The sequence below is a fragment of the Orbicella franksi genome, chromosome 1 (assembly GCF_964199315.1).
Source record: "Orbicella franksi chromosome 1, jaOrbFran1.1, whole genome shotgun sequence".
Classification (NCBI taxonomy): domain Eukaryota; kingdom Metazoa; phylum Cnidaria; class Anthozoa; order Scleractinia; family Merulinidae; genus Orbicella; species Orbicella franksi.
This window is the reverse complement of record NC_138145.1, coordinates 20,310,489-20,327,750: the sequence shown is the minus strand read 5'-3', so window position 1 is coordinate 20,327,750 and position 17,262 is coordinate 20,310,489. Positions and strand designations below refer to the sequence as shown.

Here is a 17,262-nt window from a genome sequence, read left to right as displayed (position 1 = left end):
GGTGCAAGATTAAGTCACATGATTCATCAGGATATCAACAAGAGAAATTACAGATGCGTTTCGCCTGTTTGGTGAAATTACAAAACGCGAGCAACGCGGATCGTAGATCTATCGAAAAGAATAGTTCAGTTCAGTCCTCACAAAGTTTACTAGAAGTTAACGCCCGTCGCGTTTTCTAAAACTTAACTTGCAGGCACTTGTCATGTTGCTTCGAAAGGAGTTGCAAAGTCTTCCGGATTTGAAACCATACTGTAAGACATTTTACAAATATTTATTGTTTTAATTTTTCTACCATCTAAACAACGACACTTGAGTTGCTTTGTCCAAGTTGTCGTCTGAATTGCAATTGTAAACTAATAAAAGTTAATCTTGTGTCAGTTTTCGCCGAAAAATCTCACGGCAAAAATAATACAGCGGCATCTGTAAATACCGCAAAGCTTCTAAATGACGAAGGAAAAAGGCCATCCACAGCATGTACGTAATTTGAAACGGTTTGCATTTGCTTAAATCATAGGTAATCCAAGCATAATATTTGCATTAATGATATTTTTTAAAATGAATGAATTTGTATGGAATTTAGAATTGACACTTTGTGCCGATAAATAATATCGATATCACGAAATACGTTCACGTAACTTTATCTAGTGTTGCTTTCTATCGCTACGTTGTCTCACTAGCTAATCTAAACGAGTTTTGGTCAATGTATCCTACCTTTTGACTGCCATCGTTGTTTAACTATGCTGCCACGTGCCGCCACAGTTTAACTTGCTGAAGATAGGACGTTGCATTTTGGACGAGTCACTATATTACTTTTTTGCTATATAACTGGTATAACTGGCTGACTGGAAAGTGTATAAGCGATTTGTCTCATGTCTCCTGGAAGAAGGGAAATCGCACACTGCAGCTGATGTCGCAATAGCGAAGTAGCACGCATAATATTTAAATTATCTCAAAAACATTTGCATATATAATCCACAGGGAATTATATATCTACACCAGTGGCGGAACTAGGGGAGGGGCCTGCCCCCCCCCCCCCCCTATTTGGGATGAAAAAAGAAGAAATGACTGAAGGAAGAAAAGTCGGCAGGGCAAGTAAATCAAAACCGCCCCCCCCCCCCCTCCCCCTCCCCCTCTTAGCTCAAAGTCTGGATCCGCCACTGTACACCTATTATTTTTAGTGAAAGAAATTCTCATTCTCATACGTATAATAACGAAGATCATGAACAAGAAAACAATACCGTGAACTGCCGTAACAGCTCCCCCTACACTCCAACTACAGTGGAATCCCGATTTCTCAAACCCTCATGTTTTCAAACCTCCCGATAACTCGAACCAAAAGTCATTTCCCTCTCCTCAGTCGAACGCTGTCATTTTAATTTACCCCCGATTTCTCGAAATATCCTATTTTTCGAACCAATTTTCGTTTCCCTTGAAGGTTCCAAAAATCGGGATTCCACTGTATATAATTATTATGACAAAAAAGAAAGATTCAGCCTAACCTGTTAGTAAAAACCAAAAACAAATTTGATAAAAATGATTCTACTAAAAGAGCAGCACGCCAACTGCCTGCCCTTGGTAATAGAACACTAAGTTGACAAACAAATAATCAGTTTTCCCTTTGTATTTAGAATCAACCTTCCCGAAACTTTGGTTGGTAGCACAAATGGCCTGAGAATAAAAGTAATTCCGCTAGCATCTCAGCATTCAGTAGGCACATCTTGATATGTAGGCTGCACACTAAGGCGGGGATTCTGAGAGTGACTGGTATCTATTCTGAATTTCTGTATCTAAAGAAAATTCTCAAGCAACCAGTATATTTAACAATTATTCCACGAGCGCGCGTTGGCTATAACCATCTCATATCCAACAAGTGCGAGTGGAATAATTGTTTTATTGAAAACGCCCCCAAAATACAGAAAACTACACTAAAATAAAAGTAAAAACGCCCCGAAAAATTTGTAGAGCATGGTATAATGGCTCATAACCCATGATGGCTAAGCCAATGAAAACTCTAGAATTACATTTACCAATGATCCAGTTTTTAACAAAAGTGTTTATTTTATCACCATGCTCTACAAATATGGTAAGCGTACACGTGATTTTAGGGGCGTTTTTATTTTTACTTATTTTAGTTTAATTTTTTATATATATATTTTTTGGGGACGTTTTTAATAAACAATTAATCCACTGGCGCTTGTTAGTTGTGAGATATTTATAGCCAAACAAGGGCGTAGCGCCTTGTTGGCTATCTATCATTTCATATCCAACGCAAGCTCGTGGAATAATTATTAAGTAGTTCTGTGTTTTCTGCTGACCCAGCTAACTGAAAGCTTTCTAAAAATAATAATAAAAAAACATGGCACAGGTGTATTTATTTTCCAATGGAACTTTATTGTTTCGATCAGAAAAAGCGGACTAATGGGCTAAAATGTTGAAATCCTGTATTATGAATCTTCGTTTAAGTATTTGCTGTCTTGAAAATCTTTTTTTACGAACCTAAGAAAAAAAGAAAGTAAGTTTATTAAGACAAATAATACATTTTCATCTAAATAAAGAGAGCGATGTACACCAATCTTCAATCCCAAAAGGTATTTCGTTTTACCTTTCTTTTAATTTTTAAACTAGGATATTAGCCAGAGTGGCAGTGAAACGATCAAGTGATAGACGAAATCAAGTGGGGATAGTAAGATAGGCAATGGAGTCTCGCAATCCAAGATGATGTTCTTGAGACTTACTAGCCTGCAGTGCAGGCGTCTTATTGGGGCGAGTTAGCGTTACAACCTTGCGACCGCCTTTTTAGACCGCCATGTTAGACCACCATGTTAGACGGTGGGGGATGGGGGAGGGGAAAAATGAGACTTTCTTCGCTCCACCCCTCCCCTATCCTTCCTCTTGCCTATCATTCACCCCCTTGGTAAAACTTTCTTTCTCTCCCCAGTCTTCCACTGCATGAAAAATTCAAGATGGCGGCTAAACTTTTTACGATGTGAGCGCTCGCTCGAAAAAATCTCGCCTGCTCTGCAGGCTAGAGGCTTACCTATGACAAACATTCACTTTCCGCACGTTAAAAATTTGATTAATTGGACGCAAAACACATGATTTAAGATAATTCCTTTTAGCCTGATAAGCCTGGGTCAAATGTCGAATGAGTCGAGCCTATTGCAATCGAGCAAAGCTATCACTGTTTTTGCTCACTTGCCATAGGCTTGTCTGTGACTCAAATGAGGTTCGCCGTTTGACCATGATCGTACAATTACTATTTTCCAAAAGGAAGTCGCTTATTTCACATATTAATTTACCTGTTCTTGGGAGCATGGCATATTACTCTTCACATTCATCTATTTCGGGCTCTGGACAAAAGGAATTAAATCTCGTCAAGGTATGGAATAAAACAGATTAATTTACAAAATTATTTCGGAATACCACACTTATTATACTTTGTGAGATTTTAGTGGGACATAAAAGCGAGTTTAGCATCACTCAAAGGCAAAACGTACGGAAATTTAAACAGAAAACGTGACAGACAGATAAAAAATGAACTTAATAGAGTTTCAGATAACCGAGCCTAGATCTTTACCTATTGTTAAGGACCTATATCAAACCTTTTTTGATATTTTGAATTTGAACGTTTTAACGTGCAAATGATTACCGTGATGTCGTTAAGTAATGAAATAGATGCTGTTTTCAATCTGCTACAATATGTGTATAAACTGAATTCCGTGATTCATAAAGTGATTCCTTTTTTGGCTCTTTTGTGGAAAAACAAAATCACACTGAATCGATAACGGATCATTTGGTAATGAGAAATCTTCGCCTTAACAAACTCAGATTACCAACTTACGAAATGCACAGGAGGTCTAATACGGCTATTTACCCTTACGCTATTGATCTTGTTGTAAATAGAGCTATGTAAGCCAATAATTTATCATTAATTACCCTCGCAAGTTGACCCAAGCCATCCAGTAGCGCAGTCACAGCGGTAACTTCCAATGAGATCCACACATGTCCCACCATTTCTGCATGGAGCAGGTGCACACTCGTTGATATCTGAAAATTGGAAAATTGGACTCAGCTACGTTAGCCACCTATGCACAGAAGGTTTAAAAAAATTTACGTCTGAAAGCGGTTTAGGTTTGAAAGGTTTAGTGAGCGATATCGATCGATGATATCAATATGTTTATTGGTCCACCCCGAAATAGCTTTTTAGAATCACTACAATCCAAGGGAGGCAAGAATTTTGGAGCAATTAAATTCTGAATGACTTATAATTATAACCATTATGGTATTTTCACAAAAGTGAAATTCTTTTAAAAAATTTGCACATAATTTAGTTAATTTAGTTCTTACGAAACATTCTCCCTTCCTCTACCTCTACCTCTACCGATAAGTAAAACGACTAGCTGGCGATGAAGCCAAGATTGACAAAAGTGGATTAGCCACCCAAGCGCCCATGAAAAACGGACGTTTTGAGCGTGGCCCTTCGTCGGAGTATAATAGTGTAACGTTCGACACTCCAGCTTTTCACACTGAGAACAAAGGTTAACTTACTCTAAAAACTATTGACGGTGGGGGAATGTCAAAATTCACGATCCTGCGACGATTTTATGAAATTTGAGTACGTACCTGTTTCACAGTTGCTTCCAGAATATCCCGTTTTACAATCACAGCGGTAACTTCCACCAAGATCCACACATGTGCCGCCATTTTGGCAAGGATCAGGTGAGCACTCGTTGGTAGACTTGATATCTGTGAAAATCACTTAAATCGATTAGCAAACGACTACAATATAGTTTACAGTGCATAGACGTTTGAATGAAAGTGCATGTTGCTTGTCAAAAACTTCCGGCTTTCGATTCTCAACAACGGTTATTAATTCATGCGTTTCAATTTTACAACTGACTTATCACACCTGTCTCGCAGTTGCTTCCAGAATATCCTGTTTTACAATCACAGCGGTAACTTCCAACAAGATCCACACATGTGCCGCCATTTTGACAAGGATCAGGTGAGCACTCGTTGGTATCTGAAATAGTTAATTTCAACAAGGGTAGTCAAAACCTTCAGCCCTAAAAGAGACACTAAGCACCCTTAGCTCCGCACAAGTATATCGATTGTCCGGCATTGTAGATTATGTAACGTCTGCAGGAGAAATGTTCCCGATATATCTATGGATAATGCATTCGTGCTCAGATCAAATGAAAATAATCAAATCGAAGGAAAGATCTCTCTTAGGTTGTTATCACCTGTTTCACAGTTGTTTCCAGAATATCCCGTTTTACAATCACAGCGGTAACTTCCAACAAGATCCACACATGTACCCCCATTCTGACAAGGATCAGGTGAGCACTCGTTGATATCTGGAAAGTGGAAGTAACGGTCAGAAAACTTTAGCTACAAAACATAAACACTTCAAACCTTTAAGAGATGAAGACCCATTTAGCTTTGTGCACGGATTGCCCATAATTGAGATCGTATGACGTCCTTGGAGGTTCCTTTACCTCTATAAGCAGTGCATCCATGCACAAGTGAAAATGACTACATTTGAAAGAAACAACCTTAAAGAACAGCTCTCGTTTTATGAGATTGTTATCATTTGGCCATTACGCAATATTCTCTTATTTAAAGCAGTTTTGTACTTCTTTATTGTCTGATTTTGTATTTTTGTTCATTAAATGAATTTTATGTAACATAAATAACTGTAAATAAATTGAATTGAATTGAATTTAACTATATCACCTGTTTCACAACTGTTTCCAGAATATCCTGTTACACAATCACAGCGGTAACTTCCAGCAAGATCCACACATGTGCCGCCATTTTGGCAAGGATCGGGTGAGCACTCGTTGATATCTGAAAATTAGCGATAACTCAACACTTTCAGCCCTAAAAGACACAGTAAGCGCCCTTAGCAACTCACGAGTATATCGATTGTCCATTGGAGATTATGTAACGTCCTCTGGACAATTGTTTCGATGTATCTATGGATAATCCATCCATGTTCAAATAAAAATAACTAAATCGAAAGAAAGAAAGAAAGAAAGAAAGAACGAAAGAAAGAAAGAAAGAATGAAAGAAAGAATGAAAGAAAGAAAGAAAGAAAGAAAGAAAGAAGAAAAGAAAGAAAGAGAGAGAGAAAGAAAGAAAGAAAGACAGAAAGACAGAGAGACAGAGAGACAGAGAGACAGAGAGACAGAAAGACAGAAAGACAGAAAGACAGAAAGACAGAGACAGACAGACAGACAGAAAGACAGAAAGAAAGACAGAAAGGAAGAAAGAAGGAAAGAAAGAGAGAGAGAGAGAAAGAGAGAAAGAAAGAGAGTAAGAAAGACAGACAGAGAGAAAGAAAGAGAGAGAGAGAACCTTATTAGGTTGTTATCACCTGTTCCACAGTTGCTTCCCGAATATCCTGTTTTACAATCACAGCGGTAACTTCCAACAAGATCCACACATGTGCCGCCATTTTGACAAGGTGCAGGGGCACACTCGTTGATGTCTCAAAATTAGAAATAACGGGAAATAATTTTTCATTAAATTAGATTTAAAAAGATCCATACTTAAAAGAAACAGTAAGCCCCCTTGGCTCTATTTTAAGTATACATTTTAGATCATGTGGCGCCCCTGGAGAATAGATCATGATAATCTCTTTGCGTAACGCATGCTTAACATTTTACGTGAAATTATTTCAATTAAAATAAACTACCCTCTAAGGTTGTTATCACCTGTTCCACAGTTGCTTCCCGAATATCCTGTTTTACAATCACAGCGGTAACTTCCAACAAGATCCACGCATGTGCCGCCATTTTGACAAGGTGCAGGGGCACACTCGTTGATATCTAAAAATTAGCAATAGCGAGAAGTAAATTTCCACTTGGGTAGATATAACAATTTCAGCCCTAAAAGAGACAGTCTTCACACGAGCATATAATTATATTGATTTATTGCTCATTGCAAATCACGTGAAGTAACCCGAAGAATTGTTCCTGATACGTCTTAAACTTGCATTCATGTTCACCTGAAAATAATTAATTGAAAAAACCCTCTAAAGTTGTTATCACCTGTTTCACAGTTGTTCCCAGAATATCCCGTTTTACAATCACAGCGGTAACCTCCAACAAGATCCACACATGTGCCGCCACTTTGACATGGGCCAGCTGCACACTCGTTAATGTCTGAAAAGTGGAAGTAACGGTCAGTAAACTTTATTTACAAAAAAACACACTTAAACCCTATAGGAGATAAAAACCCAGTTAACTTTGTGCATTGATTGTATGCCCTTTTATCTCTGTAAGTGAAATGACTACATTTGAACGAAACAACCCAAAGGAGCAGCTATCGTCTTATGACGTTGTTGTCACCTGTTTGACAATTGTTTCCAGAATATCCTGTTTTACAATCACAGCGGTAACTTCCAACAAGATCCACACATGTGCCGCCATTTTGACAAGGATCAGGTGAGCACTCGTTGATATCTGAAAATTAAGATCTGTTGTAATCTACATGCTTGCAAATGTTCAAAAGGATAGTGGTGAATCACATTATGTTAAGTTTCAGCTCATTAGTCTTTATATTTAGAACAAATTATTTTACCGTTAAATAGACTCTAATATCAGCCAGGGGAGATAAGACATTTGGAGTCACAAGAGTAAAAATTTGTAGATCATCCAATGGCAAACGTAAACAGAATGAGACATTTAATCATACGGAAGAAAAACTGATTGTTAAGTTCATACCTGTTTGACAGTTGTTGCCAGAATATCCTGTTTTACAATCACAGCGGTAACTTCCAACAAGATCCACACATGTGCCGCCATTTTGGCAAGGGTTAGGTGAGCACTCGTTGATATCTGTGACAATCGATTCAATAGATCAGCAAGGAACCAGTTTATAGAGGTTTGAGTGAAAGTGCACGTTGCTTTTTAAATGATTTTTCCCGATTCTCAGCAAAGGCAGTATTAACCCTCGGTTACGCAGCAAAATGTAATAATAATCGCTGCAAAATGTAGCAACATTGACGCAAAATGTACCAGTATTCAACGGAAAATGCTAAAGGTAATTTTTTCTAACTCATAATGTAATAACACAAAATTTAAAGTTTCCGAATGACACGTGTGATACTTCGAAATGAGTGTCATCAGAACTCAGTTACCCACGTTAACGCGAATTGAATAACAGGTCTTCAGGTTTTGTTCTCAACTCTTAAAAGCAGGGCATTAGCTAGCAAGATACAAGACGAGGCATTTTCCTCGTCAAGACTTTATCACCAAATTTGTAAAAAAAAGTAGTTGGTTGGAAAAGTATCCCTTGGGTCTAGCCCCACCTCCAAAAATGTCTTATTGTTCAGTGATGATCCCCCACTCTGTAGCCCCAGCCCATCCCCAGAATACACATGCCATATGCATTTTCACTGTAGACCATGATTTGGGACTTTGACTTCAAGATTTGACTTGTATTACATTATGCGTTAAAAACGTTATTACTTTTTGCGCAAAAAAGTTATGACATTTTCCGTTGAATACTGTCTTACATTTTGCGTTAGTATTACATTTTGTGGTTATTGTTACTACAATTTGCGTCAGTGTTACATTTTGAAGCGTAACAAACCCTCGGACGTACAAGGAAACCCGTACCCCACCGTGGTACAAGGTGGGGTAGGTGGATGCAACCCCTCCCCTGGGCTTCGCTCTGCTAGGGCGCAACGGAAAAATTTGCATTGAGTAGATAGGGCTGTTCTCATACTCTACAAGATGACCCCATTTTTTGCCTATGAAGTCATCGATCCGCCATCTTGGATTTCATCATTCAAGAAATAGCGAAAATTAACACAAAATCAACCCAAGACACTCATGAAAAGAAAAAAATCAAGAAATCCTGCAATTTGATGAAGAGAACTGAAAAAAAATAGTGAATAATGTCACGAAAAGTTCATTTTTGCCCAGACTTACACGAAATTTGCGGTTGTAAGCCTAGGTGCTTTGGGGGAAAACGTGACAAATAGGTTTTAATTAAAAAAGTGCGGTTACCATGGAAATTCTAAAAATCATGGACATGCAGCTGACATATCAAAATTTCCGCGAAGTAATATATCAAACACGAAAGACCGTGTTTGACCACATTTCCAAACACCGAGAAGAGAGCTGAAAATACGACGCGCAGCGGAGTATTTTTGACGAACTTCGAGGTGTTTAGAACTGGCGTGTCATACCTGTTTCACAGTTGTTCCCAGAGTATCCTGTTTTGCAATCACAGCGGTAACTTCCAACAAGATCCACACAGGTGGCTCCGTTCTTGCAGGGATTGTTGCTACACTCGTTTATATCTGTAAATAAATAGTTTATTCTTAATGCATGAGAATATGGACTGCTCCCACATTACTTTGCATCTGTAAGAATAACTGAAATGTATTTGAAATTATAGCAATTGTTATAGGGCTGTCATTGGATGAGTGTATCGTTAATTCTTAATTTGTACTGCAGTACAAATTAACGCGCAAGCGTGCGCAATTTTCACAGCCATATACTATTGTGCAATTTTGAGAGAATTTTCAGATAATTATCACTCGTAGTGTAAATTCATAATTGCACTCGCATTCATACGATTTCCCATACCAATTAAAAAAGGAGGAAAAACAAAAGATAGAAGATTCTTTCTCACTTGTTTCACAGTTATTTCCAGTATATCCGGTCTTACAATCACAGCGGTAACTTCCCTTAAGATTGACACAGGTAGCTCCGTTCTTGCATGGGCTGTTCGTACACTCATTTACATCTGCAAAAAAAACAACAACAACATAAGTGCAAACGTTGCCGTGTTTGGCTACAACGAAACAACACAATCCGACAGATCTTCATCGGCCTTTTACCGTTTTTCTTTAAACTATGGTGTAACCAAACAACTAGCGGTAAGGTATGCTATAACCAGTGTATTACGCAAAACACTAGAGGTGAAGTACATTTATGTATAGCCGATGACAGAATTCAGAAACATTTTCCTCGCTTATCTACAGAATTCTTTTCTTCATTTGGATGCAGGATAAACATACTAAACTAACTACAATATTATTTCTAAAATACCGTTTTGACAGTTGTTTCCATGGTATCCGGATTTACAGCTACAGTGGTAACTCCCGGCTCGATCAGAACAAACTCCACCGTTTTTACACGGGCTCGAAATTTTGCACTCATCTGTAAATTATGTTTGAAAACAAACAAAAAATGAAATGATCAAAGACGCTGTTTTTAGCGTACTATTAATTTTAAGTTTTATCAGACCTCAGCAAAAGGGTCAAGTTATTTACTTATTTATTTAATTATTTATTTATTTAATTTTTAATCTCACGTCGATAAAATATTGTTAACTGTTGATGCAACATCAGTTTGTCTCTCAAGAAGATCATCAGCCAAGTTGCAATTGCTACAATTTTGTTAAACAACATGGTAACGTTTCTCACCTACATTCATCTTGCAACATTTCAACGTCTCAATACAATAGAGTCTGTCACAGCCTCCTCTGTAGATTCCAGCGATATAGTAACCCTCTCGCTTGCATTTGCTTAGTCCTTTATTGTCAAACGAAGATAAGATATTCTCGTTATAGCAGTGCTCATATCGATCTGGAAATGTATTCGGTTTGCAGCATTTAGCTTCTTCGATGTTATGTAACCAAGCGCCACTGCCCCGATAGAAACCTTGGACAAAGTAACCATTTGGACAAACAGCCCATGAGTTCGTTCTGATAAGAAAACAAGGAACAAAATCACCTCTTGTAAATAGGACAATCACATGACTTTTGGAGGGCATACAGTTTATTTGTGGCCCGAGTAGCATCATTTGCGCCCGAGCGCGAAGCGCAAGGGCGCAAATGATGCTACGAGGGACACAAATAAACTATATGACCGACAAAAGTCATGCGATTATCATTATTATCAATACACAAGGCCAAATCGTACAAATTCATTTAATAAGAAAAAAATGTTTAACAGAGATGTAGCATGAAACTATGGTATGGAAAGTTGTTGCTACAATACGAACAGCTAAACAAGAGCCAAATAAAATTCCTTTTTGTTTACAATAAAATGTCAAATATAATCTAGTTTTAAAAAGATTGGTAACAATGATTAGCAAAAAGACAGTTTTGATTTGTGTTTTGGTTTCGCATTGTTTTCTTTCGTAAATAGCTTGGCCTTCGCTTCAAACATTTTGTTGGCAGACATAAATTCGCTGTCTTGCAAAATGTTTATGTTTCGGCTGAGTGGAGCACAGGTTAGATGGCGATGAATGGCCGCTCTAATTCCAGTCAATGCACTTGGAGTTAATGCTTGGCCTTTCTCTGTTTTCACTTCAGCGAAGAACTTTCGCAGAATTTCACTCAAGTCCGTTGCACTTACTGTTTTGAGATCCACTGTAATTTTTCTTTTCTCACACCATTTCTCGAACTTTTTTACTCCCCACTCAGTTGCTCTCTTGGTGTTTTTCGCTTGAGCTTTTTGCTCAATCTCATCCAGTTGCTCGTTGTCTAAGTCCGAGTTTTGACTAGAAAAAAGCTGAAAATTTGGGAGTTCTTCCATTTTAAAATGAAATTTCCAAACGGCAAACGTTCACTACGCAAGCTGTTCGCACCTGAATGGTTTTCCCGCGTCAATAAACGTAACCTGATTGGTTAATATTCATCGGATGATGAACCGAGAACCAATCAGCTGCAGGGCCGTTAATACATTAACGGCCCGCTAGGAGTCATTTGCGGCCCGCAAAGCGCGTGTTTTCAAGAGGGCGGTTTTCAATTTGGCCGCGTATATTGATAATAATAGAATATTACAACCACCCTAGAAATCATGGTGTTTGAAACCCTACGATCGTTCTTCCTGTACTTACTTATCGAGAACTCCCCACCAATTGGCTGTTTTACACTTCGATGCCGTGTTCTGATTTGGCGAAGGAGCTGGGCAACATTTTGCCTCCTCCAGTAAAAAGATCTTGTCGTTTGATCCTCTATTATTATTCCTCCAAAGCCCAGTAATATAATGCTTTGACGAGTCGCACTGAACCCAGCCTTTCTTGTCAAAGGCTCCCCACCAGTTTGCAAACTTGCACCCGTCGTACATCATGCAACATTTGAACTTTTCGATGCAGTACAGTTTATCGCAACCTCCCTTGTAGAAACCTGCCATATAATATTCGCTATCACAGTTGCTCCAGCCTTTGTTGTCGAAGGATTTCCCGACATCATGGTCATAACAGCGGAGATAACTACTGGGCAAGTTGCTGGGCTTACAGCAACGGCCTTCCTCGATGTGACGAAGGGAATTTCCAGTGTTGCGATATAATCCTTGCAAGAAATAACCATTTGGACAAAGGGCCCAGCGGTTGTTGCTAAGGAAGAATATTTAACAATTAGATTACTGATGAGCTCGAGATTATTATGAACTCTACTAGTCGTTTAACTAAGGCTTTAACCAAGTCCTCTTCACAGACACTTGGAAAACGCAACGAGGCTGCCACAATTTTGTAAACATCTGCACACTGCTAGGCTACTCAGTATCCACAACAGAACATAGCTAGTTAGTAGCGTAGCCAATCAGAGAAAGACATACGTGATAGAACGCTTGTAGATTTACACTAAATGCTTTAAATCAACTGATCCCTCAATTGATGTTAATTAAGATTTCGTACTACTGGCGCATTACGTGTTTGCTTATTTGTTTAGTTGTTTGCTTCTTTGCTTGACCGGTTAAATGCGAGTTTATTCCCAGCAGCACCTTCAAAAATTACATTGTGAACAGCAAAAACGTAGTCAACCGACCTTGTTGTATTTCTCAAAAGTTAGAGACACAGCATACACATGTAGCGCCATTCCTTTTGATGTGCTAACTTCCAACCATAATAGTCAAAAAGTGAAAATTATATATATATATAAAAAGAAAGCCACGAACGGTTCGCTCTGCTCCTCGTGCGAAGGGCAACCTTCATTCAATACGAAATCAACATTTTTCCCGGCAACTCTTATTTTAGTCGAGGTCGATTTATAATAATGTTACTAACCTGTCCAACACTCCCCACCAGTTTGCATTTTTGCAAGTTGATGCTTGATTTTGATTTGGCGCGGGAGCCTTACAGCACTTTCCTTCCTCCAGTAGAAAAATTGGGTCGTCATTACGTTTGTTATTTCTGTAAAAACCGGTCAAGTACTCTGTAGTAGCGCCACATTTTGACCATCCTTTTTTGTCAAATGATCCCCACCAATTTGCTGTTCTGCATTGACTCCAAACGGTATCCGCCATCAGCAGAGTTACCAACAAGGAAAGGTTGAGTTTCATGGTAGGTCTTAAGCCGCCTCTGCTGTACCTGCATGTCGCAACGATTACAATAAAGTAACTGTTCAACTTCCTTTTCAGCTTTATATACTCTTTCTCTCTTTCGTTGTTGTTTGATATTCCTTCAAGTATTATTGCATCTTATTTGAGGAAATTTTTGGTTTTACTTACATTGGTGTAAAATGAACACGGGACAATTGCATTCGTTAGTGTTTACCAATACCTTTGGGCATTACGTAATGAACACGGGCAATTGCATTCGTTAGTGTGTACCACTGAATACCTTTAGGCATCACGCAATCCTTTTGTTTTACTTGCCATCGTACATTTTTCATATATTAGTTTTTCGTTCATAAAGTTAAATTCTAATCCTCGGTGTGTGCGGTACGAATCGGAACTTCTTGGGCATTTTCGAATATCGAGGACACTTGGACTGTAAGGGCATCGTTTAAAAGTTTGGTTTATAAAATCGTGTGGAATAGAATAAATGTTTAATCTGGTAAATATAAAAGAACCTCTAAAGTTTTTCTTTTCGTAGTTATTGTTAGAGTTAGGGTCCGTTATGTTGACGTCTTTGTATACTGATTTTAGTTTTTAATAACAATAACAATAATAATAATAATAATAATAATAATGATAATAATGACAATAATCTTTAAGCAGGGTGCGTTCATCACAGTAGTGGTTTTCAGAACGGTCCTACGTTACAAAAAAATGTGTAAATAGGCGTTAAAAAGAAAAAACTACAAAAAGCTATAAAAACAATAGAAATTATAATATACAGGTTAAAATGGCAGATTGCAAATATTAAAAAGTGTAAAATCAATTCTACTGTTCAAGCATGTTAAAATGAAGATACACCGATGCATATACCTTCTACACTCGTAAGTGTTATAGGTACTGACATACACCGAGGATGAACCAACTTTTCAACATAGTTGAGGAATTTCATGTTCACAAAAAAAGAAAACGCTATGTTAAATACAAAGGAATATTAAACATTTTGTGTTGGACTTCCAACTTCATTTGATCACGAAAAAGACAGATGGAGGGGAAAAATGAACTAATTTAAATGCTTGCTTCCCAATTAGAGCTCTTCCACACATGGCAAGGTGAAAATATAATCAATCCACTTACTATTCTTTCGTTTAGTTTTGTGAGATTTTGAATTAGAATTTTTGGGTCGCAGGGCGCTTTTAGAGTCCAAAACGTGCATGGCATTTCTTATCTGATTGGCGTGAAAAAAACAAGGTATTATCATTCTTGTAGCGCGACTCTTTGCTTAAGGTTGTGATGCAGTTTTTTTCTCGCTGTTTTATTCCTAGATGTATCTTCTCATAAGTTATATCAAAATCAGTCTACTGTCCAAGTAAACTAATGACGTTGTTAACGTAAACGTCGTTGTTAAAGCTTGTGTCCTAGCGTGCTCTTAAAGGAGCTCAGTCGCAGAATTTTGAGTTATTTTGGCGACGTACAAAAGTACCTTTAAATCGAAGAAAACCTGAAAATAGTAGTTTAATAAGATAGAAAAACGGGTAAGAGATCATGATGAATCATAAAGGAACAGGAGAAGTTAACACGGATTGCAAACCAGGATCTTGAAAAATTTAGGCTAGACTTTTCAAGATGACTGAGCAAACCGTGACGTAACTCCATTACCAATCTTATCTTCTGCGGAGTCACTGCTTTTGATAGAAATCCGAATTTTAATGCCATGGAAAACATGAAAGAAAACATGAAAGAAAGCAAAAGACAATCACAACCACGAACAAATTTCACAGGACACCTTCCCGGTTCATTTTCACAGCTACAATTTTAAAGAAGACATCTTCACGTATTGTTTTCCTCTGTCATGGAGGGACACTAAATAAGTAAAGCCACCTGATATGATTGGAAATGTGTAAGACAAAAACCCTACCCAACTTTAACTAGCTTTTCTGTATTTTAAATTCCCCACAGTGAAAAAAAAATATCCTGATGTCCCCTGCAGAGTTTTGATGTTTCTTAGTTCAGTGCATGTATAAGACCAAAAACATTATCTTAGTGTTAGCTGAAAAAATTAAAGTGGTCCATTTCAAGAAGTCTTTGGACACTTAAAATTAATACTACTTTTTGTATATGTCACGGTATGGTAAATGTCTTTAAAATGGAATTGAGCAGAAATGACGTTCCCTCCCTAACAACTACAACACAAGCCCAGAGCACGTAATCCACACAAACTTTGCAGTTCCGAGGTAGATCCAGTTAACACAAGGTACGCCTAAACAAATCATTCATCTCTTAACACGTGAATAAAATGTCGTTTGTCGATCATCAAGTATATTTACCGAATCGGGGCTAATACGAGGCGACACTGTAAATTTATTGTCGTTCATGACCACAACAGCACCAAATTCGGAGGATTTCGTGTTGAATATTCTAAACGAGAATTTTTAAATCTTTGCACGTACGTGAAAATAGCTTACTTGCTCGTTAGTGGTATCACGTAAATAAGGTATAATAATGAATTCTGATCCTTTATAGACCTTAGTGATCAGAAGAACCAACGTACCTTTGTATTCCCTTTTCACTCACTAGCAAAATATCGTTTTGGTCTTTCAACGGCTAACGCCGAAGTACTTGATGCTGCTTAGAAAAATTTTGTGGTCTAACGAATGCCACTAACAGCTGAACTAATATTCTTTGTATTGAACGTTTATTAAGTTTTCACTAAATGCAATTTTTTCTCTGGAATGTCAAAACATTGCATCCCAATTACGTGCACAAAAGCCAAAAGTTATTTCTTGTTTTCAGAAGCGTTTTGATTCTTGCTAAACAATTCTTAAACATGTTTTTGTTTCAATTGCTATCGAAATGACTCTTAACCTGTTGCTGTAAAGAAAAGATTAGTAAATCATGTTATAAGATTTTGAGCACCATTAATTATCACGGCACTGTGCTCATTTAACGTCATTCAACAACCTAATTATAAGAAACCCACTCGCGGTAAAGTAGTAAAATAGGGCCTCTATTAAGATCCATTTCGTATAAGTAAATTATTTCAATGGGCGAAAATGATATTATATATCTTTTAATTACAATTTCATCCGCGTAAACTTTTGTCGCGAAATAATCTTGAAGGGTAAATAAATTACACGGCTCACGCTTTACTTTAAATTTTCCAAAGTAAAAGATTTAAATCGACTTAATCTTAGAGGTTTTAAATTGCAAGATGAATTAAGACAAATTTAAGTTACTTTATGAAACGTATCTGAATTGTATTTGTGATTTTAAAATGCCATTCATCAAGTTTCTCTTAATTTCGGCAAAATGACCATTACACAAAGCGTGACAGTATTAACAACATTTTTACTTTATGTCAAAAGAACTTAGAAGTGTCACTCCACCGTCACGTTCAATTGGTTCAGAAACCTTGCGAAAATCTAAAGTAATTTTTAAGTTTACATTGCTGCACGAAATCGTGTTGGTTCAGCTGGCACTGAATGAATATTTTCAATTTATGTGTTTTACACCGTATGCCGTTTTCTTATTACCTTTCTCCATTCGTTTGAGCTTCCCAAAATAAATGGCTAAATTCTCAGTTTTGAACCCTTTAAGGGAAGTTTAATAGGTATGGCTCTGAATTCCTCAGAAAAGTAAACAGAAAATAGGAAAATAGGATTTATTTTTCTTTAATGATCATTTCTTTCTTTCGCGTTCTTATTTTCACATAATTTGTCGAGATGGTATGCGAATGTATGTTGCTGATCATTAGCTGCACTGATAACCACGTCGCATGTTCGTGAAAAGATAATCTCGTAGGCTAGGCAACTTCAAGCCCCAAGTCTGAAGTGAAAATTACTTGATAAGCCGTAACCATTGCCTGAAACATTGATGTCTAAAACGGCGATGAAGAGGATTGATACTCCAGCAAACGCCCCCATGTAAATTTGTGGTTGGAAAAAAGACCACTTTAC

At 37.6% G+C, this 17,262-nt stretch overlaps 1 protein-coding gene across 1 annotated transcript in view; it reads right to left on the bottom strand.

Annotated features, from left to right (window-relative positions):
* Positions 1–2,397: 2,397 nt before the first annotated feature.
* LOC145485594 (uncharacterized) overlaps positions 2,398–17,262 on the bottom strand; it is a 53,980-nt gene continuing 39,115 nt past the window's right edge. Inside the window, exons 31-49 of the mRNA XM_081464257.1 lie at positions 15,858–15,910; positions 13,035–13,337; positions 11,868–12,365; positions 10,448–10,728; positions 10,071–10,181; positions 9,652–9,765; positions 9,203–9,316; positions 7,731–7,844; positions 7,356–7,469; positions 7,056–7,169; positions 6,720–6,833; positions 6,380–6,493; positions 5,737–5,850; positions 5,244–5,357; positions 4,910–5,023; positions 4,624–4,746; positions 3,937–4,047; positions 3,300–3,350; positions 2,398–2,496 (exon numbers count right to left, since the gene is read on the bottom strand). Coding sequence (XP_081320383.1) covers positions 3,322–3,350; positions 3,937–4,047; positions 4,624–4,746; positions 4,910–5,023; positions 5,244–5,357; positions 5,737–5,850; positions 6,380–6,493; positions 6,720–6,833; positions 7,056–7,169; positions 7,356–7,469; positions 7,731–7,844; positions 9,203–9,316; positions 9,652–9,765; positions 10,071–10,181; positions 10,448–10,728; positions 11,868–12,365; positions 13,035–13,337; positions 15,858–15,910 — 2,649 coding nt within the window. The 3' untranslated portion in view covers positions 2,398–2,496; positions 3,300–3,321. The remainder of the gene's footprint in view (positions 2,497–3,299; positions 3,351–3,936; positions 4,048–4,623; positions 4,747–4,909; positions 5,024–5,243; positions 5,358–5,736; positions 5,851–6,379; positions 6,494–6,719; positions 6,834–7,055; positions 7,170–7,355; positions 7,470–7,730; positions 7,845–9,202; positions 9,317–9,651; positions 9,766–10,070; positions 10,182–10,447; positions 10,729–11,867; positions 12,366–13,034; positions 13,338–15,857; positions 15,911–17,262) is intronic.